This window comes from Glycine max, chromosome 2, assembly GCF_000004515.6.
Source record: "Glycine max cultivar Williams 82 chromosome 2, Glycine_max_v4.0, whole genome shotgun sequence".
Taxonomy (NCBI): domain Eukaryota; kingdom Viridiplantae; phylum Streptophyta; class Magnoliopsida; order Fabales; family Fabaceae; genus Glycine; species Glycine max.
Window position 1 is genome coordinate 48,214,787 of NC_016089.4, and position 26,562 is coordinate 48,241,348.

The following is a 26,562-nucleotide window of genomic DNA, read 5'->3' on the forward strand; positions in this document are numbered from 1 at the left end:
TTATTCATTAGCACAATGGTTGATTTTCTTACGAAAAAAAAAATCTTTGCAGGTATCCATGGATAGCCACAAATATGGACAAAATTTGTGGGTATAGAGGGAGTACTAGACAAATTTTTACTCAATGGGTTGTGACGAGTACTACTACACATCTATATGTGTCACCTTGCTATATTGTTATCCCTAATTCAAACAACTCATTTTTTAATCTATTTATTTTTTGCATCATTCTTATTTCTTCTTCCTATTTTATTTTTAATCCAAACTGAGCAGTAGTGTTAGGTTTCTTATGCCTTTAATCTCTCACTCCAAGTTCAAATGTTCATGATTTTTCTTTGTTTTAGTTGTTCTTCCAAGATTGATATTCTAAAGGAAGAAAAAGTAAAATCCATGCCCTAAGTTTAAAGGGAAATAAACTTGGTACAAGAGAAAAGAAAACTTACCCCATTTGATGTTATATTTCCTTAGATTGATCTTTAGACACGTTGTCTAGTTTAGTCTCGTGTTCTATAGCAATATTTCTTTCTATATATTACTCTTGTATTATCTATATTTACATTATTTTTTTCTAAGCATATTCTAAATTTATATTTGAATGACCATAATTGATTGTATAACATCCTTAATCATTTGGGTAACTTTTGGAATTCACGTTATTGATCAGTTGTTCGTCTCTAATCAATTAGATTTATTTTTTAAAAGTCCACTCGTGCTTTTCTAAAGAGAAAAAAAAAGCCTATACTTGTAAAATAATTTTATTACTTAACATAATTCTGAATGAACATGAATAAATTTAGGGCATATTTATTTAAACCCAAAAATCATTCTTTTCATTGGGACACATGTTTTGATATAGAATCTATGACTGAAACTAATTTAGACATACATCTCAATTCCATTCAATAATGTAAAACTATTTCTGCCAAAATCAATTATACTCTATTTTAAAACCAACAAGTCTTCATTTTGCATTTCATAGTAATTCATTGCCTTTCATTTATGATAAATCAACAAAAGAAGCCCTTGGTTGCCCCTGTCAATGCTTGAAAAGTGGAAATATTCCCATAATCTCAGGAGTAATTGGCACATGATCCCTTTTGGTTGCTGCTAAGCTCAGAAAATGGCCAAGGGATAACCTAATGAGCAAATCCAGACACATCAGTACACTTCCAAGGTGGAGTTCTAGGTCCTGTCACTCCATGAAGGTTGATATCATATTGGCAAATATCACGGAAAGGTTAACTACTCAACCCTTGTATCAAGCCAGCCTGCAAAACCTTCACACCCCAAACATTCTTAATTGTGACACCCTTCACAAGTGGAAGAGCATTAGGGTCATATTTGTCATCAGGGTGGTCCCCAACATCACCTGAGATCCTTATTCCCTTCCTTGCTTCCTCCATGTACACATGAGACATGGTTATGTTCTTTATATATCCAGCCCTGCCAGTGTTGGTCTTAATGTGGATACCAATTCCCATGTTGTAAAGGTTGATGTGCTCAGAAAGTACATTCTCCACCCCACCAGAGGTTTCACTGCCAATAGCAATCCCAGCAAATGGAGATGATCCAGTTACGCGCCGGATAGTTATGTCTGAGCTAGGACGGCCATAAACAATCCCATATTCATCCCATCCACTCTTCTCAGCCACAAGATCATCTCCAGTGGATATATATGAATCCTCTATGCACACATTTGAACTTGAATCTGCATAAATGAATTACTATTTGTATGAATGGATATACTCATGTACATATGTTCTTATATTTATCATACCAACCAAATGGTGCCATAATATTTTTCAACCATGAAAGGCCTGTGGATTTTGCCCATAAACTACAGCATTGCAATGTTGGTTTAACTAGGAAGGAAACAAACATAAATACAGAACTTGAGAGGATACTTGTCAAATCTCAAGCCACTGACAACATTTAAGTGCAGCTTGTCTCCAGTATGAAACAAGACACAATTGTCTTAAAAGGGAAGAATTACTACAACCAAAATGCATTGCTTACAACAATAAAATGAGGTCAGTTACTAGTTAGTAACTTAGCATAGTATTTGGCTATTTCTATTTGTTGCATCTATTTCACTATTAGCACAAGATATGGCATATATAGTAGAGGTGTATTCTCTAATACTCATTCTCACTGAGATTCTATTATCAGTTAAAATTTATTGAAATTATAAATTATAAGTGAAACTCATAACAAAAAAAATTTATTTTTTAATAAATTTTAAAAATAGGTTAGCATTTATCTATTTAGAAAACAGATACTACTTACGTGGATCAATGCCATCAGTATTTGGAGAGTCACGAGGAGCCAAAATCGTGACATATCGAACAACAACATTGCTGCAAAGAAGTCAGAAATTTGCAATCAGATTTTAGAATGAGATCCAGTTAGTTTCAAGAAACAAAGTAACAAGTTTATAAAGAATTGAACAAATTTGCCTATAAATATTTTCCCACAAACATTATGGTAAAACAATGTTACCAAACAATAAACAAAAAAGGACACAAGGAATTCCACGAACACACCTTTTAAAATCCTGATGACCTAAATTGACCTATACGGGTGTATATTCCAGAAGGGAGAACTCTTGAAGATTACATTTGAAATGATAATATCTCTAGAATTCACAAATTCAACAAGGTTTGGTCTGGTAAACTGAAGAGTTCTCTGCTTCCACTTGTTCCACCACTCATCTCCTTGCCCATCTATTGTCCCATTTTCACCTATGAAAATATGAGTAGTGTGAGAGAGACAAAGGGTATAGTTTGGACACCAAATCCTGTAGCCTTAACAAAGAAACTTGCAGAACCAAAGGCATCGACTCAATTATGAATATTCAGTATAAAGCTTTGAATAAATAATATATGGACAGAAATTGTAGAATTTTTATACTCTGTCATCCAACTATCCAATTACAAATTGACATAGAGAGTAAGAGGGTTGATTTATATAGAAATGCGGCAGCGCTTGTGTTTCCGCCAGTCCATAATAAAAGTTTTCACTTTTGATAATGCATGTCTATTAATATGTTTATAAGTACTATCATAGGATCATCATATTTTAGATACTATGTGGTCTAGTACAATCCTCAAAATCAGATTCAGTACTTATTTTGCAGTGTCCTAAAAAAATAGGAAACATAAGATACCCACCTGTGATTACCACATCCTAAACTCCATCTCCATGGATAAAACTCATATACCTTCCTGCAGGCCGTTCCCTTCCTCTTCCATAAGATGGCAATGGTGCAATCAAAGGCCAATTTGACGAATCCTAATGAATCAAGCAATGAAGGGGCATTAGAAATTGAGTCCTTGTTCATCTGAAGCTTTTGATCTATTTGCTTCCTTTTCTCTTAAAAAAATAAACTGTTTAAGAAGGAAGAAACAAAGGTGTTTAGTTTTAATTGAGCAGACCATGAAAATGTTATCCAAGTATGAATTTATTGTAATTTTGTATGTAGCTAAGTACCTGGTGATGAATTCATTATTTTGGAGAATAACAAGGATAAAGAATTAAGAGTTCTGCATTCATATGCACCATTTCACTAACTATGGTATTCAAAATTAATCAATTTAGCATAGGTATAATAATCATCATCCCGGTTTGTGTTGTTTAACCACATGAATAAGTGAGTACCCCACTTCCACTTGATTATCAAAGAAGAAGACAGTAATTGTCAGAAATCCAAGCTGCCATATAAATAATTGGCCAAAGTTATAAATGGCATGCACATAGTGCCATGCATTGAAGAAGACTAGACCCCCCAAAAACTTTCTATCCATTCAGCATGGACCCACCATAGATCATGGAGATTATATGTTTCTCACGATCCATTACAATTATCAATAGTCCATACTCCATACCACCAACCATGCGGATAAACACGTACATGTATGGACTCAATTCATTATAACCATAAGCTTTTAATTGTCACGTCTTTTTTTTTATGCACGGGAAATTTTTCTAAATTGTTACATCGGATGTACACATTCACGTTCCTTTCTCTTTTTCTCCTCTATTCTCCTCGCTATATTTGGTAGTTGGTGAAGAATTTGCCAACATTATTTTGCATAGCAATGTTTATACAAGGGGAAAACCCTTGCAAACTTAACTAAGCCAATCAAAACGTTACGTACAACAGCAAATTTAGTCCATGTAATTAATATAACTTTATAATTAGCAAGCATTTCGTACAAATATTTCAACAAATACAGGATATATATAATTAATTTATGAAAATAAAAAATATATAAAAAAGAGACAAAAATTAGAATTGTAAAGAGGTTCATAATTAATTCAAAATAATTGGAATTAAAAAAAGGTTAAAAGTGATAATGTGTCATGTTATTTTTTAGGAAGAGTAGACTACGAGTAAACACCCGCAATATAGTGTACTCTAATTTAATAGTATGAATTTCTATGTTTTGGGGAGAAAAAATAGCATAAAAATGAATTTGAAAGTAGCTTTAGGAAAAAATAATATAGAAAAAGTTAAGTACTAATAATATGACAATTTTTTAAGAAAAATACATTCCTTTTTAAACAATTGCAAACTGGTCTGTATTAAAAAAGTACCATAAAAGATTTTATTTCATTTTTAACTCAAGATTGTAAATTTTACTTTATTATGTACGTATTGATAAAATTCACACCAAAAAAAAAAAATACATATTGATAAAATACACAGACAAGATAAGATTGGCCTTGTTGCATAATGCTCAAATATGCACAATGTCCACTTACGGGGGAAAGTGCAAACAAAAAACAATTAAGCACGCTAGTAATAACCTTTTCCGACATGACAATCTTTGCTTGCATTTGCATAAAATTACATTGACTTCTCTGATAAAGTTATTTTTATAGTATAAAGTAAATAATTTCATTTGTTAACAATAAAATTAATGATTAATATGATTTACAAGACATAATAAATCTTATATTTATTAAAATATTAACTATTTTTTTACTAACAATTAAAAGTACGTACTTTATTTTTACTCACATTCGAAGAGTTAAATCTCATAAAATTATTCCCTTTTATAGTAGTACTTAATAAGTTTATTTTAGTTAAGAACCTAATACTTAAAATTAGGGATTGGCAACAAGTTAGAGATTAAAAAAATAGAAAAACTTAATTAATTATAGATAACATAAAAAGTACTACATTAAATAAACATAATATTTGTTGCAGAAAGGGATTCAAAATATATTCAACACTTTGTATTTTGAGTAGTGATTTTACAAACGAGTAATAAAAGACATTTGTAAAAGAATCTTCATTCTAATTACTTAAAGAATAAATATTAAATAATTTCCATGCTTCTAAGTTCTAATGCAATAAACAAATAATTTAATAATAACTCCTTTTAATTGTTGTTTTTTTTAACAACTACTGTATTAAAGGATGCTAGAAAAAATTCTTTGAAATAATTACAAAATGTTAACCTGAGTGGCCATGATAATGGTACCGGTAGCGAGATACAGCGTCCTGTGGCTTGTGAGGTGAAAGGTCTCCGTTAAGTACACCCCGGGAGGCACATAAAGGAGCGTGCCTCCATCTCGTGGCAAGTGCTGAACGCCTCTCTAAACGTCTTCGTGTTGAGGGTGCGTTCATTACCCACGCCTACAAACTCCGTTATGGAAATGTTGTCGGCGCGGTGCCCCAACGCCACTATATTCGAACACGACACCGTTTCGCCCTCGCCCGACACACATGAGAAACACACCAACAACGCTAAGGTTGAGAATCCGAGGAGCGTTTTTTTCTTCTTCTTTTTCCGAATCAGTTTCGGAGAAACCGAAGAATGAACGAACGTGGTGGATATATCACTGGATCAGAACGAAGGAAAAAGGACTCTAAAGTTATAAGAGCACTTGCTCTGTTTTGTTTCTAGTTTCTAGTACTCTTTACATTAGCTGGTGAAAGCATTGAACTGGTAGTGATGGTATGGTTCTATTGTGTGTTCTCCGACAGAGAAAAATAATCTGATGTAAAGTTGTGTGATAATAATAATAAATGAAATTAGAGGGAGGACCACACAAGATTATATATTCTTTTCATTTCCAGATATGAAGTTTAAGCTTTTGCATTGATATTAAGAAATAAAATTAATTTATTAAATTTTAAATAAAGCATTAGATAACTTTGTAATATATTATTCTCATTAAGTATGTATTTGTTCTATTCATCTGCAGATGTGTTTTCTGAATATCTATAGGATCTAAGTATCCTTTATTATCTTTTAACTTATTTCTCTTAGTTTTATTTTCATACAAATTGTTTAGGTTCTCAAATCCTTATCCTTAATCTGAGGCATTAATAACAAATTATTTAAACTAATTGAACACAATTAATTTATGTGATGAAAATACATGGAGAAGAACATCTCAAAAACTATTCATTAATTATTATTTGCTTTACATATATTTAACAAGTTATTTTATTTTATTTTTCCAAGAAGAAAGTAACTTCCAAGCATCCATCCTTTTATTATACTATTTTCTCACTTGTTATGATCTTAAAAAGATTTCACCCTAAAGTTGTAAGTGGTGCCTTTGGCGGCCTTGTCTTTGGTGGTCTGAAGTTGTAATTAATTCTCTTGATGATCCTGAAGTTGTAATTAGTTTTCTTTGTAGTCCTGAAGTTGTAATTGGTGTTGATGGCCCTATCTTTGGTGGTCCTAAAGTTGTAATTAGTGTCCTTGGTGGCCCTGCCTTTGGCTGTCCTGAAGTTGTAATTGGTGTTGGTGGCCTTACGTTTGGTGGTCCTGAAGTTATAATTAGTGCCTTGGTAGCCCTACCTTTGGCGGTCTTGAAGTTGTAATTGGTGTTGGTGGTCCTGCCTTTGGTGGCTTTGAAGTTGTAATTAGTGGCATTGCCTTTGACAGTCTTGAACTTGTAATTGGTGTTGGTGGCCCTAAAGTTGCAATTGATGTGGACGGTCCTGCCTTTGGTGGTCCTGAAGTTGTAATTAGTGTTGGCAGCCTTACCTTTGGCAGTCCTGAAGCTGTAATTGGTGTTGGCGGCTCTGCCTTTGGTGGTCCTGAAATTGTAATTGGTGTTGGTGGTCCTGAAGTTGTAATTAGGGCCTTTGGTGGCCTTGCCTTTGGCGGTCCTGAACTTGTAATTGGTGTTGGTGTTGGGGATTCTACCTTTAGTGGTCTTGAAGTTGTAATTGGTGCCCTTGACGATCCTATCTTTGGCGGTCCTAAAATTGTAATTGGTGTTGGCAACCTTCCCTTTGGTGTTCCTGAAGTTGTATTTGGTGATGGTGGTCCTAAAGTTGTAATTGGTGGTCCTGAAATTATAATTAGTGCCTTTGGTGGTCCTAAAGGTGTAACTAGTGGTTCTAACTCTAAAGTTGTAACTATAATAATAAATACAACTAATAGAGTTAAAAAATCTACAAACACTTTCTTCATTTTGCAAAGCTAGTTTCTATCTCAATAAACTTTTTAAGAGACATTGGCCACCTTGATGACTGAAGGTGTGGTTATGAAAAATTGACTTCTTATTATTATTTTTACTTGGAGTGTGTCACATAAAATGGCAAAGTATTGCTTGTATTTTGTTCATTTTCTTATGTTGCTTTAATGACTTTAAATTGTGATGGCATCAAACTTTGTGTTTGTTCATGCATTTAAGTTCTTGCATTTATTTTTACAAAACATATACTAAAATATACTTCTTTCATTCCAAAATATAAATCATTTTAGAGAAAAATAATTTAAAATATAAGTCATTTTACAAACCAATATTACAATAAATAGTTTTTCCAAAATTACCTTCAATCAACATTTCATGCATTAATACAGTATTCTTTTTAATTATCGTGAACTATTTTTCCTAAATCACTAATATTTACTCATGCATTCATATCATTAATTAATTAAAAAAATCACTTATTTTTCCACAAGTAACACTTAATACAATGGAGTTAGGTGAAATGAAAAGGTCTTAATTCATCATGTTTGTATAGGAATTTGTTATTATTTATGAGAATTATGTGTACTGAGAATAAATGAATAAGAACACTATTTAATTAGAGATAAAAGAGTATATTAGGAAATCACTAATATTTTTTATGAAATTAAATAAATAAATTATTTTTCAATACATGTGCAAGAACTTTAAATGACTTATATTTTGAAATGAAAGGAGTAAATTGTAAAAAACACTAAAAATAAATTATAAATTATAATTTTTTTTATCAATATAAAAATTTAAATTTATCTTTATCTAATGTTATCCATATTAATTTTTTATTTTTCTCAAACTATACTAAAATGGTGGGGGAAACTTTCTTAATACTACAAAAAATTGAAATTCTTCTTATCTAGTTCTATTCACATGATTTTTATTATTATTATTTTAAATTATAATAAACAAATAATTAATAAATTAAAAAAGTGAATTTTGTCCTTCCAATACTTTTATTTAAATTTCAGAGTGCATTGCTTTTAATATTTATTTTTTATAGTTTTATTCAAAATATCAACTATATATAAAAGATATTCAAACATATCTGTTTAATCACAAACTTTATTGTCATATTAAAAGTCATTTAACAATGAACGTGAGTTATTATAATTTTTTCAATTGATTTGTGAACTAGCATTTATTTTTTAATTAGATCCTTACCAAGACCTAATTAAAAAGCAAATAAATTTCAAAGATCCTGTTTTTTTAGACCTAATTAAAAGCAAGTAAAGTTAAAAAACTCATTTTTGAAAAAAATATGCTAGTGATTTAATCATAAATTGTGAAATAGTTAAGGGGCTTGTAAATTAATTTAACCTTCAATTTATTCAATATTTATTAATTTGAAAATAAAATACTCATTCTAATTATTATTATAAGGTCCAAATTAAAATTGTGATTTAATATTTTTTTAAAGTTCAATCTACATTATCCTTTATATTTATTATTTTTCACAAAAATATCCTTCAATAAAACTAGTTCTAGAATAATGTGACGGTGAGAGAAACATAACATATTATTGTTATTTAGTTTTTGTTTAAGGATAGTTTTAAAACAATATACTACCTACATCTAAAAATAAGTATTATTTAGAACAAAAATTATCCCAAAACATGTGTGGCATTTGACTTTTCAATGTAACAATATTAATTGCTCTTTTCCATTAATACCCCTAATAAATGTTACTTAGCTTTTGAATTCAATATTACTCTTTTCATTTCTATATAAGACCCAATCATCTCATTTATAAGATTAAGAAAAATGGTTAATTTAGTTTATAGCAATAAATTTATCCTAAATTTATAACTTTTCAAAACTATCTTTGTCATTAATATTTTTATCTTTTCTAATTTTTTGTCAACAAATTCTCTATCTTCTTTTAATAAGAAATATTTTTAGTATAAAAATAATTAATACAAGTAACATTATACATTTAATCTTATAAAAAAGAACAAACATTATTTCAAACTAGAATCTTATAAATAGGAATAGAGGAAGTAATATTATTCTTTTGAGTTTATTTAATAAGATTTTTTTTTATAAAACTATCACTTTCTTTTTTCTTTCATCTATTTATTATTTTTTAATGTTTATTTTAGAATAGAAGGAGTATTAATTTAAAACAAATTCTCTAAATTAAAATAAGTAAAATCCTCAATTCTAATAAATTATTTAATTAGACGTTTTAATAATAACAAAATAAAGTAAAATAATTGATATATTCAATGATTTTTAATTTTACAATAATTTTTTTTTATGTTTATTACGATGCACTACTTGAAAGTGAAAAAAAGTAGTTTGTATTCAATTCAATTAATTGAGATTTTTAATGATCTTTAGTTGAGAATAAAATAATTGTTATATTTAAGTCTCATAAATGAAAAAATATATATTTCAATTTCTTTTATATATAAATTGTCATATTTTTTGCACCAAAAGATGTGAGAAACTAATTGCGTAATAAATTCTAACGCAATCGCAATTCAAAATCATTAAAAATTAAATACATGTTCATGGATTCAATTAAAAAAAATTTAAGAACTTAATTATAAGTTATTCCTATCACCTGCAAATTAATATAACCTTCAATTTATTCAACAAATCTTTTTTTACACGCAATGACTCTTGTTGAAAATAAAATAGTAAATCACTAGTAATTAATATATTCAATAGTTCTTGATTTTAGAATAAAACAATTTTATGTTTATTACTACTAAGTTGCACTACTCCAAAGTCAAAAAGTAGTTCCGTTCATTTAATTGAGATATTCAATGGTATTTAATTTAAGAATAAAATAATTGTTATATTTAAGTTTCATAAATGAAAAAAATAAAATATTGATTTTTTTAAAAGATAAATTGTCATTTTTTTCCACCAACGATTACAGATGTGAGAAATTAAATGCCTAAAACAAACATAAATTCTAGTGGTATCACAATTGAGAGCCATTAAACCAAAAAAGGGGTATAAATAAAATACAACCTATACTTACCATTTCCTGTGGTCTATCCTAAACCACACTCGAAGTAAAAAAAAAAACTCAAAATTCATAACCACTGCTCACATCATCAAGGTTGACAAATGTATCACATTTGTAGGTATGTAATGAATATCTCTCCCTCAACCTTTCATCCATCTACATCAAAACACAAGCAAATCCTAGAAATTAAGTTCATTGAGAAATAGAAACTATCTTGACAAAATGAAAAGAAGTATTAATTTGTACCATTCTTAACTCTGCAAGTTGTATTAATCCTTACAATTATGGTTGCAGATCCAGCAGGGAAGGGCTACAAATGTGAAAAGGCAAAAAGCTCACTAAAGCCATGCATAGAATACCCCCGTCAAATTAATCGATGCATTATATTTTCAATTTTTCAGAAATTTGTGATTGTGATTTTTGCTTGTTTGTGGCATTCTTGATTGACTTTGTTTTATCTCCCTTGATTGTGATTTTTGCTCGAGGACAAGCAAAACTTGCTTGAATAAGTTTGATGCATTCCATTTTAATTAATTAAATTAGTGCAATAACTTTTGTCACACAGGAATATTAAATTTATCATCTATACCTCTTATATATTATTATGAATTATGATTTTTGATGTATATCTATTATTTTTAATTTTATGTTTGCATATTTCAATCTAAGTATGCACTTAACCTTCAATAGACTTATTTTTCTTTATCACAGTGTCATTTGTTGATTTTGTCAGGAAAAGTGTGTTAAAAATGGTTTCTTTGAAAACATATAGGTGGAGCCATGGAGGAATGATGTTCCAATCCAAGATAAGAAAAATCTTTGGAGTGAAAACTTAAACTTGTGACGGTTAGATCCCATCTTATTACTCCTCAATAAACTCATTGAGATCAGTGTATTAAAAAGTGTGGTATAAATATTTCTCATCTTTTTATTTAATTTTAATATTTACTCATTTTTAGAAGTAGATATTGATAATCACCAGTCATAAATTTCAAAATTGAGTCCTAATTTGACTGCAAGTAAACTTGCATTGGAACAGACCAAACTTGACAAGTCTTTGGGGGTTGGAGGCAGAAAAGAAAACCAAAACCATAGTATCCAATGAGTATCTATGTACGAAGCGTAGAAACGTTCCGTATTTTCCTTCGTCGTTACCATTTCGTATAATAGCACAACACATACCATGCCATGGATCAATTATTACCAGTCACTGTGCATTATTGTTGTTGAGTAGTAACATAGCCATTACCCATTTCTCTGTCTCTCTCTCTCTCTCTCACACACACACACACACATCACATTCTCCGCCTCTTCCACTGAAATCCCACATGAATGTCACTCTCACTTCACTCGTCTCTCTCCCCCAATCCCTCTAATTCCACTGTTTAGCTCCGTTTCGGTGAGATCTGGGAAGCTAGGGTTTGAACTTCAGGTTCGCAATTAGGGTTGGATTCGAGCGTGTTATGAGAGCAAGGAGGTTCGGGTGTTGCATTGGAAGTGGCTTTGGATGATGGTGTTCTGTGGGTAGCTTCAATTTTTGGGGTGGGGGGTGGGCAGGCTACGCAATAGGATCATTTCTGATTCACAGGGGCATGCAAAATTTGCGACTTTTATGACAATAATCATAATGCTTTTATTCAACTTGGGGTGCTTCAGTTTTTGCTAAGTTTGGAACTTCACCTATTGTTATAGCTCCAAGCATGAAGCTCTCTTCTTCTGGATTTAATCCTCCGGCTGAAGAAGAAGGTAGCAGTAGCAGTAGCTTCTTTGATTCTTTCATTTTGTGCAAATTGCTTTGTATTTTGCTGCCCCCACTTTTTGAAAATTTCTCATGTATTGTCTTTACCTTGGTTTGTTGGTGTAGTTGTGTTTTTTGTGTTTGAAGTTTTTTTTGCCTTTGCATGGGTTTGGAGGGAGGGGGATAAGGATACTCTAGTAGTACTTTACTTGTCGGTGTTTGTTTGGCATTATTATTATATGGCATGGAGTGAGGTTGAACAAGTTGCCGTAGTTTGTTTTTGTTTGTTTTTAATATGTATTTATGTCTGGGTCAACTTCTTAGTGTCATGTCGATTTGATTTGTGTTTGATTTGTTTCAACTTCTTATGTGTGGGTGGTGCTAAGTTTGCTGGTGTGTGCAGTTTATGATTTTAAGTTTGAGATGACAAGGTTGTATTGTGTGTTACTATTCATGTGTGGTTATTCTGTTTGCCTGTTTGTTTGTGTGGTTGGAGCTCGGATTGTGGTATTTTTTTTATTGGTAAAATATGCTGTGGGTTTAATGAGTTTATTACTCATATGCCAGTTGTAGGCTTGACTACGGTGTGGTGCCCTTTTGACTTGTGTGAAATGATTTACTTCATGTGTATTCATATTAGCCTGTGATTGTGTAGGGGAGAAAAAATGTTTGAATTCTGAACTTTGGCATGCTTGTGCTGGCCCTCTGGTTTCTCTGCCTCCGGTTGGAAGTCGTGTAGTCTACTTTCCCCAAGGTCATAGTGAGCAGGTAAGTAATGCTTCTTGTATCCTATAAGTTGGTTTATTGCACTATGCTTGAATTTTTCGCATTTCATGGATATTTTGTGAAGCTTCTATGCTCATGAAAAGTACATTAAGTCGTATGGAAAAATTGAAGCTCATTTAGTATATCCACATGATCACAGTGAGCTGGTCAGTTGTAATATTTTGATCTGTCCACCGCAGTCAGTGGAGTAGACTTCAACTTATTGTTTCTTGTGTGTGTATGGTGAGATCAGTCATGCTTGTGCCAGTGCAAGCTCATAGTTTTAATATAAGATAGATTTGGTATTTGACGTGATAGGACTGGGATTCACAATTTGTCTGCAGTACCGTGAAAGTGAAAGTATGGAGATGTAAGCTGTAAGTTACATGTTAGCAGACTTCATGGATTAGTGTTTAAGTTGTTGTGCCTGGAGGGAGGGAGGGTGGGCTAAATAAGTTAAGAGAAAATAAAATATGCTCCAATAAACTTTTGATTTTAGGCTTTCTGTTGTTGTTGCTACCTCTAGCTCATAAGTGAAGTCCCTAGTAATATGATATTGCTTCATGCTTGAAATGAGCAGCATTTTGTTAAATTTTAAATAGAAATTGACAAATAGAATAGTCTGAACTTTGATCAGTCTGATTAAACGGTATAAATCTCTTCTATAATTACTATGCTAAAAATGAGTGGCTGGCAGATAGAGAACTCTTTATTGCATCATTATGATTATTCTCAGTTTCATTTTTTTCCCCGGGAAGGGGAGGGGGTTCAGCCAAATGGTTGTCTTTTCTAATCTATTGTTGTTGCATTTGAAATTTCCAAATAACTGATTCCTTTTCATATATTTCATTTATATTTGGTTCTTCAGTTATTTGATAAAAATGTTGATGTTTATTTTACAGGTTGCTGCATCAACCAACAGGGAAGTAGATGCACATATTCCTAATTACCCCAACTTGCCACCACAACTTATCTGTCAGCTTCACAATGTGACAATGCATGTAAGAATAAAATTAATAGTTCAGAACTTCAGAAAAACATTTTTATGTGCTTACACTCTGAACCTTTTAAGCATGCACCTTGCAGGCAGATGCTGAAACAGATGAAGTATATGCTCAAATGACTCTGCAACCTCTAAGTCCAGTACTTTTCTTTTATTTGCTATCCTGTTCATTTTTATTTTTATTTTTTATAGCATGTCTTGACATTATTTATTTTCTAGCAAGAGCAAAAGGAGGTGTATCTGCTGCCTGCAGAATTGGGTACTCCCAGCAAGCAACCAACCAACTACTTTTGCAAAACATTGACTGCAAGTGATACCAGCACTCATGGAGGATTTTCTGTTCCTCGAAGAGCAGCTGAAAAAGTCTTCCCTCCTCTTGTAAGTCATTTGTCTGCTATATTTGATTCACAGTAATTAGTTTGTCAGCTCTTGATCCGACTGATATGTTTCCTTAATTTGTTTCTCAGGATTACTCACAGCAGCCTCCTGCTCAAGAACTAATTGCCAGAGATCTTCATGATAATGAATGGAAATTCAGGCATATATTTCGCGGTCAGTTTTCTTTTTAAGTTTTTGGTATAGAATTATTTGTGGTCCTTGCATCTGCTTCTTTATGTTCAGTTTATGCTGTCACGCTCAATTACTGGTAAAGAAAAGCACCTCTGACGATAATCTATATACTTAAATCTGTGATCTTCCTTTTTATCATTCAAAACATTAAAATTGGAGTAGCATTTGAAGCAGGACATAGTTTTCTAAGGAGTAATTTAATTGCATATGATATGACTATAGTGGCTGTACTATTTTACTTCTGTCTTATTGCAGACTCATTTCATCCTTATTTGGTTGTCTGCTTGGCTTACTTTGTTTAGTCATTTTCTTTTATTGTGTTAAACTTAGCATTACTAGTACTACATTTAAAATAGCATTACTGTTGTAATTTTTCAATTTTAGTCAACCTTGGTCAATCTAATTTTTGTTTAGCATGAACAGTATGAAAGTTGTGTTAAGGATCATTATATTGTTGAGTGTATAGTCCTTAATCATTTGCATGTTATCTTTGGCTCTTCCTTTCCTCCTGAAAATCCTTTTCCATATCAAGTTTTACAAATTGTCTGTAGTGAAACCAAGGAATGATCAACAAGCAACAGTCGTGATATGTGATGTCATGAAAGCTGCTTAAATTGTTACTTAAATGTTTTCACTTCTAACTGCTTTATATTTTCGCTTTCAGGTCAGCCCAAAAGGCATCTTCTTACTACAGGGTGGAGTGTCTTTGTCAGTGCCAAGAGGCTTGTTGCTGGTGATTCAGTCCTTTTCATCTGGTACATATAATTTTTAATATTTTCATTAAATTGACCTATTGGAAATTCAATTCCTTTTCTCTCCCTCCATCTGTGTGCACAGTTTTAGTTATAGATATATTTAAACTGAGAAGTCATGTTATATTTATATTAGTTCTCCATTATTTAAAAATAATGTCTACTGAATTGGCAATACCGGAACATGCCGCGTTGAGCTTGGTTCCGAGATTCTAGTCTACTTCCATGGGAGCTTTTTGACCTGAGAAATATGTTTTAGCTTGTTAGCTTGTCCATAAAGCAATATCGTCAGTAATTGCATCTATATAGGCCATGGCTGCATGACTGGAATCTATTCAAAGGAACTATAAGATATTATTGTAACCATTCTTCTTATTCCCTTTATCAGGAATGAAAAAAACCAGTTACTCTTGGGCATACGGCGAGCGAATCGTCCGCAGACTATCATGCCATCGTCTGTTTTGTCAAGTGATAGCATGCACATTGGTCTTCTTGCTGCTGCAGCTCATGCAGCTGCCACTAACAGCCGCTTTACTATATTCTATAATCCTAGGTTTGTAACTTTAATGCTAATGCTAACAATGAGAATTATTACCCTACAAATCACACTGAACTTGCTTTTTGTCCCCTTGATTTAATAGGGCAAGCCCATCTGAATTTGCCATTCCGTTGGCCAAGTACGTTAAAGCTGTGTATCATACACGAGTTTCTGTTGGCATGCGATTTAGGATGCTCTTTGAGACAGAAGAATCAAGTGTTCGTCGGTAGGCATTTCTTGTCTTAAATTTTCCCTTCTCTTATTACTATTTTGGACCCTGCTTGAAAAAGAAACTCAAGGAGGATAAAAAATTCTTCTCCCATGTGAATCGTAGTGTTCACTTTATACTTTTGTGCTATGAATTAGCGAGACAGTTGATTTGGTTAAATTACTTCTTAGGTCCCCATACTTTTTGAAAAAAATCAAGATGGTCTGAGGGTTTGAAATTTTGAAGTTTCATTTTTTTTTTTTTGATCAGCAAAGATAAATTATATATATATATTAAAGAAGTACCAGAGGTACTGATTACAGTGTTAGTCACCATAAATATGGTTCCTCAATCAGGCAGCATAAGTCTGATTGGGAACCAAAATATGGGAAGAAAAGAATACATTTGATTTGAAGTTTCATTTTTGTAAATGGAGCCCCTATAACCCTCTAATGGTAGGGTGGATTCAGGGACTCTTATTTTTATTTTTTGAAACTATAGGAATCCAACCCAGTTGCTAATTCAAACTATAGGGATATCTGGATTCTCTCTCAAAAAAAAGTATAAGAGACCTATGAAGTAATTTAACCTTTTTTTGGTTACAAATTTAACCTTCAATTTTACTTTCCAAATTTTTTTATAGTCCTTTTTTTATGTGGTTCATGATCATCAATAAATGTGTGGTGATAACCACATAGTACTTTGGGTTGGGTGTGCAGTATTCTGTGTCATATCAATAAAAAAAAGAATATACTGCTATTCACAGAACACTGCAATTCCTAATCAGCATTGCAGGTAACTGCACATGATTCCATCCCAACTTTAACAGTGAAAGTATTAGTTGGATCCCTTTAAATCTAGATCTATGTGTGACTGTGACTTCAACAGTTGTGTCAGTATCAAATCTGCTGTGGACTTTTGATCCTATTGAACACTGCTCTCTTTTCCCTTTAGCTTTCCTCGATTTTGGTTCCTGCCATTTTATGTTACTGATTTATTGGTTTCTAACCATTATTATGTATTAATAGTTTTCTGTATGCCATTTAATGCTGCTCTCTGCTGTGCACTTCTGTTCATGACTGTTGATGCATTACTTATGTGCTTCCAAAAGATAAAAAGCCAAAATTTTTGTGACTGATTAGCCATGACAATATATTCCAAAAGATAAAAGCTTTGAATGATTAGCCACAACAATATTTTCTTGTCCTTCAGAACAGTGGTCTTTTCTAAGGTTTTATTATTTTTGTTTTCCTTTTTCTTTTCTTCTTTTTTTTTAAAAAAAAAAACATTTGAACCTATACTCACTGTAACATGTTCTTGTCCAGATACATGGGTACCATAACTGGTATTAGTGATTTAGATCCGGTCCGCTGGCCAAATTCACACTGGCGTTCTGTGAAGGTTTGTTATGACTGTTTGATTCATATAGCAACTATATGGCATTGTCATGATAGAATTTAGCACTATTATTGAAATATTGAAGAATGTGTTTACAGATGAATGAGATGATGTATAATTTGGTTTTTAACTTTTGTCTATGGGTGTAGGTTGGCTGGGATGAGTCTACTGCAGGGGAGAGGCAGCCAAGAGTTTCCTTGTGGGAGATTGAACCTTTGACAACATTCCCAATGTATCCTTCTCCATTCCCCTTAAGGTTGAAGCGCCCATGGCCATCAGGCTTACCTTCTTTATATGGTATGGGTGGTTTTGTTGATAAAATTTGTGTCATGGCATTCTATGGGATCTGTGACAATGTGCTTGTTTTATTTTGAGTTGTGAAGTACATGACATCTTCACCTTAATTTATTTCTTCCTTCCATTTGTGTAAGTCAGGTCTCAAGGATGGAGACATGGGCATTGGTTCTCCATTCATGTGGCTCCAAGGTGGGCTTGGGGATCAAGGAATGCAATCTTTAAACTTCCAGGGGCTTGGTGTTACACCATGGATGCAACCTAGACTTGATCCTTCTATACCAGGTCTCCAGCCAGAGTTATACCAAGCAATTACTTCTTCTGCATTCCAGGAAATGAGGACAATGGATCTTTCAAAATCTTCGCAATCTCTTTTGCAGTTTCAGCAGACTTCAAATGTTCCCAGTGCTCATGCTTCTGAGGTACAGAGGCAATTGTTACCACAGTCTCAGCTTCAAAACACCCTTCTACACAATTTTCAAGAAAACCAGGTGCCTGCTCAGTCACAACTTCTGCAACAGCAGTTGCATCGTTACCACCCGTATAGTGATCAGCAGCAACAGCAGCAGCAACTTAAAAACTTGCCTGTTCAGCAGCAGTTACCAAATGTCATCTCTCCTATGTCTAAGTTTGCATCAGGTACCCAGTCTCAATCTCCTCCCATGCAAGCCCTAGCTTCACATTGTCAGCAGCAGAGCTTTCCTGAACCTATGAGGAATCATATTTCCGGTTCTGATGTTTCCCCTATCCAGAGTCTACTAGGGTCATTCTCCCAGGATGGAACATCCCAGTTACTTAACTTGAGTGGATCCAATTCTGTTATGTCTTCTGCTGCCATACTGCCCAAGCAAATAACTGCCGAGCCTCCTCAGCTTCCATCTGCTGCTTCTCAGTGCATATTGCCTCAGGTGGAAAACTTGGGAACATCACAATCAAATGTGTCTGAACTTGCTGCTTTGCCTCCATTTCCTGGAAGAGAACATTCTGCATACCATGGCGCTGCTGATCCTCAGAGCAATCTTTTATTTGGGATTAACATTGATCCCTCTTCTCTTATGCTGCAAAGTGGCATGTCAAACCTGAGAAATATAGGCAAAGTGAACGATTCATTATCGTTGCCATTTTCTACTTCGAATTGTGGTGGTGCTACAGGCACTGATTTCCCCTTGAGTTCAAACATGACAACTTCAAGTTGTGTGGATGAATCAGGCTTCTTGCAGTGTTCTGAAAATGTAGACCAAGCAAATATACCAACTGGAACCTTTGTTAAGGTAATAGCTAATGTCTTTTTTGTTTATAGGTGGTATGCCTTTATTTATATATTTTATATGGAGCCTTTGAATATCCCTATATATTTTATTTATGCATTTTATGCCTTTATCAGTTAATAATATGTTCAAGGTACAAAAGATATGTTCTCCTAATATCTAGAATACCTTAGTCTTAGTATCTAGATATCAGGATGTATATCCCTATGTACTAGTACCTCTGGTACTTTTGATCATTGATATATATATAATATACTTAATTTTGCTGATTAAAAAAAAATATGTTCAAGGTACAAGTTAAATAGATTTATGTAATATATTTATGTTCAATGTTGAATTGGTTCTATTGTCCAGGGATATTGGGACCCTATTTTATATAAACAGCATATTGCAGCTATTTTTTATTTTTGTTTCCTCTCTTTTTGTAGGACTACTATTTTCTCCAATTAGTAAGCGGGTGTTGTCTACTGTCTAGGACCACTCTAATTTTATATGTTGATGGATGTGGTGTAATTTTGACAGGTTCACAAGTCAGGGTCCTTTGGCAGGTCACTGGACATTTCTAAGTTCAGCAGCTATGATGAACTGATTAGTGAGCTTGCTCGCATGTTTGGCCTTGAAGGCCAACTAGAGGACCCTAAGACTCAGAGATCAGGCTGGCAGCTTGTATTTGTTGACCGGGAGAATGATGTTCTTCTTCTTGGTGATGATCCTTGGCAGTAAGTTGCCATATGCCACTTGTTATTTATGTTCAAGTTATAGTATATTATCTTGTGATTTGCTACATCCTTTATTGATGCTAATGTCATTAGTGCTATAGGAATAGTCAGTAATGTTTCTTGCATATTTGATATTTCAACATGTCGGACATTTTACAATTTTTTATTTTATTGATCTGTATAATTATTTCTACTATTTTTCTTGTTCCTTCTATTAAGTTTTTGCTCACGAACTTCGATTATAGGTTCTTTGCTTTGACACTGCTGAAATCATAGTCAATGCAGAAGTATTTAATTACTTGCATGTCATCCCAAGTAGTAAAAGGCTAGAAGAACGATGCTTGACTAAAAAATGAATATATAAGCAAGAAAGCTGATTCCTGATTCTGCACAGAAACATTTACATTTGATAATTTTGCAGGGAGTTTGTGAACAATGTGTGGTACATAAAAATACTATCTCCACTAGAAGTGCAACAAATGGGCAAAGTTCTTAGTCCTTCTACTTCTGCCCCAGGTGACAAACTTTCTACTCCTGTCAACTCCTGTGATAATTATGTGAGTCAACAAGAGTTGAGAAGTTCGAGAAACGGCATGGCATCAATGGGGTCTTTTCACTACTAGGACACTCTCCCAGTCCCATGTAAGGTATATTAGTTGAAAAATTATGGTGGCAGAATTTTATGTTACAAGTTTCTTATGTATGGATTGGCCCAGCATTCTTATACACATTAATGGTTGAGATGTAGTGATTTAGCAAGGTCTAAATAGATCAACAGCAAATGACTGTAAATTATAATAGGTGACCCTGTTTCTGTAATGGTTAGTTGCTTATAGCAGTTATTAATTATTATCTCTTATTTTGTTTTGCAATCGATATTTTGGAGCTTCGATCTTGCTCCATTTTCTTATATACGGACGCACCACCGTCATTTGACAAACGGTAGTGGGATATTGACAACTTTTCGTGAAGTTGAGTTTCAGAATGGACAAATAAAATGTTTCTGATGAACAAATAATTTCATTTAAGTATTATATATTGTAATCAAGAACATTTCGAATGATTTTTTTTGGAGTTATCAAATGTATTTCTTAATATTAGTTTTAAAATTATTTTATTTAACAATCTTCCCAATAATTTTTTTTCAACGATCTTAAATTACTATTTTTTACCTTTATCTATGTAATTGGTTTTCTTAACCGCTCTCAAATCATTCCCTTTGTATCTTTATCTCTATACGAATATATTTGATTTTCTTAAGTTAACTACTTAATTCTTTCATCTTTATTTTTAAACTAGTTTTTGACCCATAGTTGGGTTAGAAAAAAACATAAATAAGAAAATTCTTTAAAATCTAATTTATCAAAAATCATTTATCTATATTCAAAATCTTGTTACAATTGAAATCATTTGGTTATGAAAATGTGAAATGAAATAACCATGAGATCTCTATCTTTATATATTAAAAAAATTATATAGAGACTAAACTTGTGTTCATTGCATTTTTTGATTAAATAAAAATAAAAGCAGAAAAAATTGAATCAAAATTACCTTTCATCGTTGTGAAAAAGTGAACTTAATTCTTCTAAGCTTTCACTCTTATTATAGATGGTGGTGTATTAGATTTTTTTTAGTGTAAAACTTAGGGATCAAAAACTATAATTTATAGATATTTTATAGATATTCTACTATGAATAATGTATTTAGTACTCGTCATCACTACAATAATTATTATTGAAAATTTGATTTTACAAATTAAAGAATATTTAAACCACCAAATAAAATTAAATATGTTTTTTTTTTCATTTATTAACCAAAAATATATTTCCATAACCACCCCACCCTTCTCCTTTTATATATATAAAAATTGAGTTCAGTATTTTAATTTTTTTATCAAATGGTTAAAAATAATTTTATATTATAATATAAATAATTTGTCATAAATTTAAAATATAATTTACATATAAAATAAATATTTATTATATTCATTGCTTACACTAAAATACTAATTATATAAAAATGTGACTAAAAACTCACACAAAACATAGAAGCTAGTAATAGCACCGGTAGCTTCTCTTTGGAGTTTCAAGTTTGACGCCGGCTCGTTGTCTGCGTCTAAAGTTGGAACCTAACACATCGCCTCCCTCACTCTCATCGTAACAAACAAACAACCGCGGTTGGACTTGAATATGTGTGTTTCAATTTTCATTGACAACAAGGAGGGTTCACTGTAGCATCAGCATCTGTATACCGTGTCTTCGTTTATTGCGACCCACATCGCGGTGGCTCCATTGGGGTTAGTTTCTCCCACCTTCATGTTGAAAACATTCAAGTTATCAATCCATGTCAATAGAACCATGCTACTTTGCTTCAAAATCCCTTCTTTCCCACTTTGCACCTCTGCCCCTGAAACCAATTTCAATGATCACAATGAAGCCGAGAGTAGTAGTAGTAGTAGTAGTAGTAGTGACAATGAGACAGAGTGGGAGAGATTGCTCAAACCCTTTGACCTCAAACAGCTTAGGAGGTCACTCTCGCTCACCCCAATTAGCCCATTTCAGCTTTGTAAATTGTTGGAGCTCCCTCTTGACATTCCCACTTCAATGGAACTGTTTCAAAGGGCTGGTGCGCAAAAGGGTTATTCTCACACCTTTGATGCTTGCTATCTCTTAATTGATAAGCTTGGGGCTGTTGGGGACTTCAAAGTTATAGAGAAGTTGTTGAAGCAAATGAAGGATGAAGGCCTTCTGTTTAAAGAATCACTCTTTATATTGATTATGAAGCATTATGGTAAGGCTGGATTGCCTGGCCAAGCAACTAGGCTTTTGTTGGACATGTGGGGTGTTTATTCCTGTGACCCAACTTTTAAGTCTTACAATGTTGTGTTGGATATTCTGGTTGATGGAGATTGCCCTAGGGTGGCACCTAATGTTTTCTATGACATGTTGAGTCGAGGTGTTTCTCCGACCGTGTATACATTTGGGGTGGTCATGAAAGCCTTGTGTATGGTTAGTGAGGTTGATTCAGCTTGCTCACTTTTGAGGGACATGGCGAAGCACGGCTGTGTTCCAAATTCGGTCATTTACCAGACCCTGATTCATGCTCTTTGCGAAAACAACAGAGTGAGTGAAGCATTGCAGCTTTTGGAGGACATGTTTCTAATGTGCTGTGAGCCTGATGTTCAGACCTTCAATGATGTCATCCACGGCCTCTGCAGGGCTGGTCGGATTCACGAGGCAGCGAAGTTGCTTGATAGAATGCTCCTTCGAGGTTTCAGCACCGATGCTCTGACTTATGGATATTTAATGCATGGGTTGTGCAGAATGGGGCAAGTTGATGAAGCGAGGGCGTTGCTGAACAAAATTCCCAACCCCAATACTGTGCTCTATAATACATTAATTAGTGGATATGTTGCCAGTGGAAGGTTTGAAGAAGCCAAGGATCTTCTATACAATAACATGGTAATTGCAGGTTATGAGCCTGATGCCTACACGTTTAACATAATGATTGATGGACTAGTCAAGAAAGGGTATTTGGTCTCTGCTCTTGAATTATTAAATGAGATGGTAGCAAAACGGTTTGAGCCAAATGTGATCACATACACAATATTGATAAATGGTTTCTGCAAGCAAGGCCGATTAGAGGAAGCTGCTGAAATTGTGAATAGCATGTCAGCCAAGGGTCTGAGTCTGAATACAGTGGGGTACAATTGCTTGATTTGTGCACTGTGCAAGGATGGGAATATTGAAGAAGCTTTACAGCTTTTTGGTGAAATGTCTGGCAAAGGATGTAAACCTGACATTTATACATTTAATTCTTTAATAAATGGACTTTGCAAGAATCATAAGATGGAAGAGGCCTTGAGTTTATATCATGACATGTTCTTGGAGGGTGTTATTGCTAACACTGTAACATACAACACGTTGGTTCATGCATTTCTTATGAGAGATTCTATCCAACAAGCATTTAAGCTTGTTGATGAAATGCTATTTAGAGGGTGCCCTCTTGACAATATTACATATAACGGCCTTATCAAAGCTCTGTGTAAAACTGGGGCAGTTGAAAAAGGATTGGGATTGTTTGAAGAAATGCTTGGGAAAGGGATTTTTCCTACTATTATCTCTTGCAATATACTGATCAGTGGCTTGTGTAGAACTGGAAAAGTAAATGACGCTCTAAAATTTCTTCAGGATATGATTCATCGTGGTTTGACTCCAGATATAGTCACTTATAACAGCTTGATCAATGGGCTTTGCAAGATGGGTCATGTTCAAGAGGCATCAAACCTTTTTAACAAGTTACAAAGTGAAGGAATTCGTCCTGATGCTATTACATATAACACACTGATCAGTAGGCACTGTCATGAGGGTATGTTTAATGATGCGTGTCTGCTTTTATATAAAGGCGTAGATAGCGGGTTCATTCCTAATGAAGTCACTTGGTCAATACTGATAAATTATATTGTGAAAAAAATACCATGGGGAGCAAGATTTTCTAAGGATTTTACGGTGGAATGTGGAGTTTCTTTTCCTTGAAGCCAACTTATTCTATCCAGTCTTATCTTATTTGATTTGTCTGTTGGCATTCTGATTATGAGCTAATGTTGGCTAAGAATTTTGGTACATTTGCTATTCTCATAGGAAATTGGGACTCCAACATTGTAAATTGTTTTTAAGATTTGTGAATTGTTATTGCTGACTGGACTTTGAAGTTTGCACAAGTGCAGAATGGGGAAACACTATTTTCAGTTATCTCACCAAACTGATCGAAGTTTTCTGTAGCTGAAGCATAAACATTCAATTTTTATGTATACATCAGGAGAGAGAAAGCTAGGCGGCTGGTTCCACTGCTGGTTAAGAGGTAACCAACTATTTCAGTATTTCATTGTCATATATCGAACTGTCTCCCCTCTGATTCAATTTATTTATCTCCTTCTCTGATTACTTGGCTAGATTGATATGATTGTGAAACTGAGATTTTAGACATAATGGTGGTTTTGATTTTAGCTTTTTTTTTTTGTGTGTGTGTGTGTGTTTGTAGCTTTTGCTTATGTTGCAAGAAGTTCTTGCAGTGAATTGGTTTGAGCATTGCTGTTTTTTTGTTGTAGGAACACTTCCTGGTTGGGGTGGATAAGAAATCACAGGGTTGGTAATTGACATGACTTCCTTGTAATATACCGCACCACTATATCAATAATTAGTTTGATTTTACCCGATAAAGGTTAGCACCATGACATAAAAGGAAGAGAAGGGTTGCTGTAAACTCAGTGATGAGGGCTCTGTAGAAGGACCACTTTGTGAGCTCGTGTGCCTTCCTTATCTCTTCATCAGTTTCTCTTTAAAAGAACTCATTGCTTTTATCTTTGCACACAAGTATGTCATGTTTAACAAAGAAATTTTACCCTTACTCAGAGTCAGTTATGATTTGTTTAGTTGTTCATGATGATTTTTCATTAATTTATTTGTTATTCTATTACATTTTGTGGTGGCTAATTATGTAGCGGTTAAAAATCGTCAAAAAATACTCAGTAAAGCTTTTAAACAAATATCAAACAGTTTGCTGTTAAAAAAACAGCCAGAAATTGCTTTGCAGTTAAAAACAACCAGAAATTGCTTCCTCCTGGTTCTCACAATCACAAGTCACAGATCCTACACAATCCCCAAATCAACAAACCTTTCTCCTTTCTTCTTTGGCACTCCCAATTTCTCAATGCCTACATTGAGAATGAACTCAAGTTGCAGCTCCTCCTTAATTTTATTTTTTTCATGCTTTTTTGCAGTGAAAATCATTCATACACTGCTTAGCATGTGAATCAATTGACATATAGTTGTTCTACCTTAACTATGGTCTTGAGTTTGCCTTGAATACTTAAAGAGAAAGCTTGTCACTTATAGTTATCCTAGCAAATAAAAAAACATTTATAAAATTTGATTTGACATGCAAAAGATTCAATAAAACCAACAATCTTACAATGCTTAAAAATTACTTCCTCAGGTCCATTATAATTGTCATGAGAAAAAAGTTTGTTCCAAAATAATTGTTATTTTAATTTTTTAATGTAACATTAATTATATTTTTTCACCTATAAGGTTAATTTTGTAAGAATACTACTTTATTTTATCTATTTAATATTTTTTCTTGATCTGTATAAAATTACCTAAGACAATTATTATTTTGGGAGAGAGAGAATATAATTAAATGGTAGTATAAAAAAGGAAGTTTAGCCTAGTTGATCAAATAATAGAGTCTGAGTTATTATAAACCATCTAACATTCTCTTTGTTTTCATTGTATAAAAAGTTAATATAAAAAAAAAACATTGAATTCAAACGGTAAAATTGTTAGTTATGAATGTACCATCTCATACTATTTATATTTAATAACATAACAATAAAATACACTAACTATCGAAATTTTAGTCAAATCAAACATTTTTTTTTTTATCGATGTACATATAAATTTGTCTCCTTTTTTCTATTTTTACATTTGTTTTATTTTCCAACAAAAAAAATCCCTGGAAAATTAGACAATTTTGCACAATTAGTATGTATTCAGTGTATATTAATTGTTATAACCTTTTCAAATCTTAATTAATATAATAAATACAACTATCAAACAATCAATACATCATTATATAATCAGTATGATTTTTTACTCAGGCACAACATATTAATTAAATAAATATCAGATGATATAACTTATATGCTAATTAATTAATATTATGCTAAAAATATACTAAATAACTCCATCTTTACTTAAAATTAGTATATTACAGTTCTTTTAAATAACTGGACCCCTTCTCACAAATTAATAAAATGAAAAAGTTCTGA

The 26,562-nt window shown here is 32.9% G+C and overlaps 2 protein-coding genes and 1 pseudogene across 2 annotated transcripts; 2 read left to right on the plus strand and 1 right to left on the minus strand.

Moving 5' to 3' along the window:
- Window positions 1-739: 739 nt before the first annotated feature.
- LOC100779496 (probable polygalacturonase) lies at window positions 740-5,855 on the minus strand (annotated as a pseudogene).
- A 5,647-nt stretch (window positions 5,856-11,502) lies between these two features.
- On the plus strand, window positions 11,503-20,552 carry LOC100809105 (auxin response factor 6). The gene is made up of 14 exons (XM_003519471.5): window positions 11,503-12,226; window positions 12,874-12,986; window positions 13,886-13,984; window positions 14,070-14,126; window positions 14,206-14,364; window positions 14,454-14,538; window positions 15,221-15,311; window positions 15,697-15,861; window positions 15,950-16,072; window positions 17,380-17,455; window positions 17,602-17,749; window positions 17,888-19,017; window positions 19,537-19,733; window positions 20,155-20,552. Exons 1-14 carry the CDS (start codon window positions 12,181-12,183, stop codon window positions 20,354-20,356), a joined length of 2,691 nt encoding a protein of 896 aa, XP_003519519.1. The 5' UTR covers window positions 11,503-12,180; the 3' UTR covers window positions 20,357-20,552.
- Window positions 20,553-21,796: 1,244 nt separating this feature from the next.
- Window positions 21,797-25,242, plus strand: LOC100780564 (pentatricopeptide repeat-containing protein At5g64320, mitochondrial). Its single transcript, XM_003518445.4, has 2 exons — window positions 21,797-24,593; window positions 24,841-25,242. The coding sequence occupies exon 1, from the start codon at window positions 22,049-22,051 to the stop codon at window positions 24,266-24,268; it is 2,220 nt and encodes a 739-aa protein (XP_003518493.2). The 5' UTR covers window positions 21,797-22,048; the 3' UTR covers window positions 24,269-24,593; window positions 24,841-25,242.
- The last annotated feature ends 1,320 nt before the right edge of the window (window positions 25,243-26,562 follow it).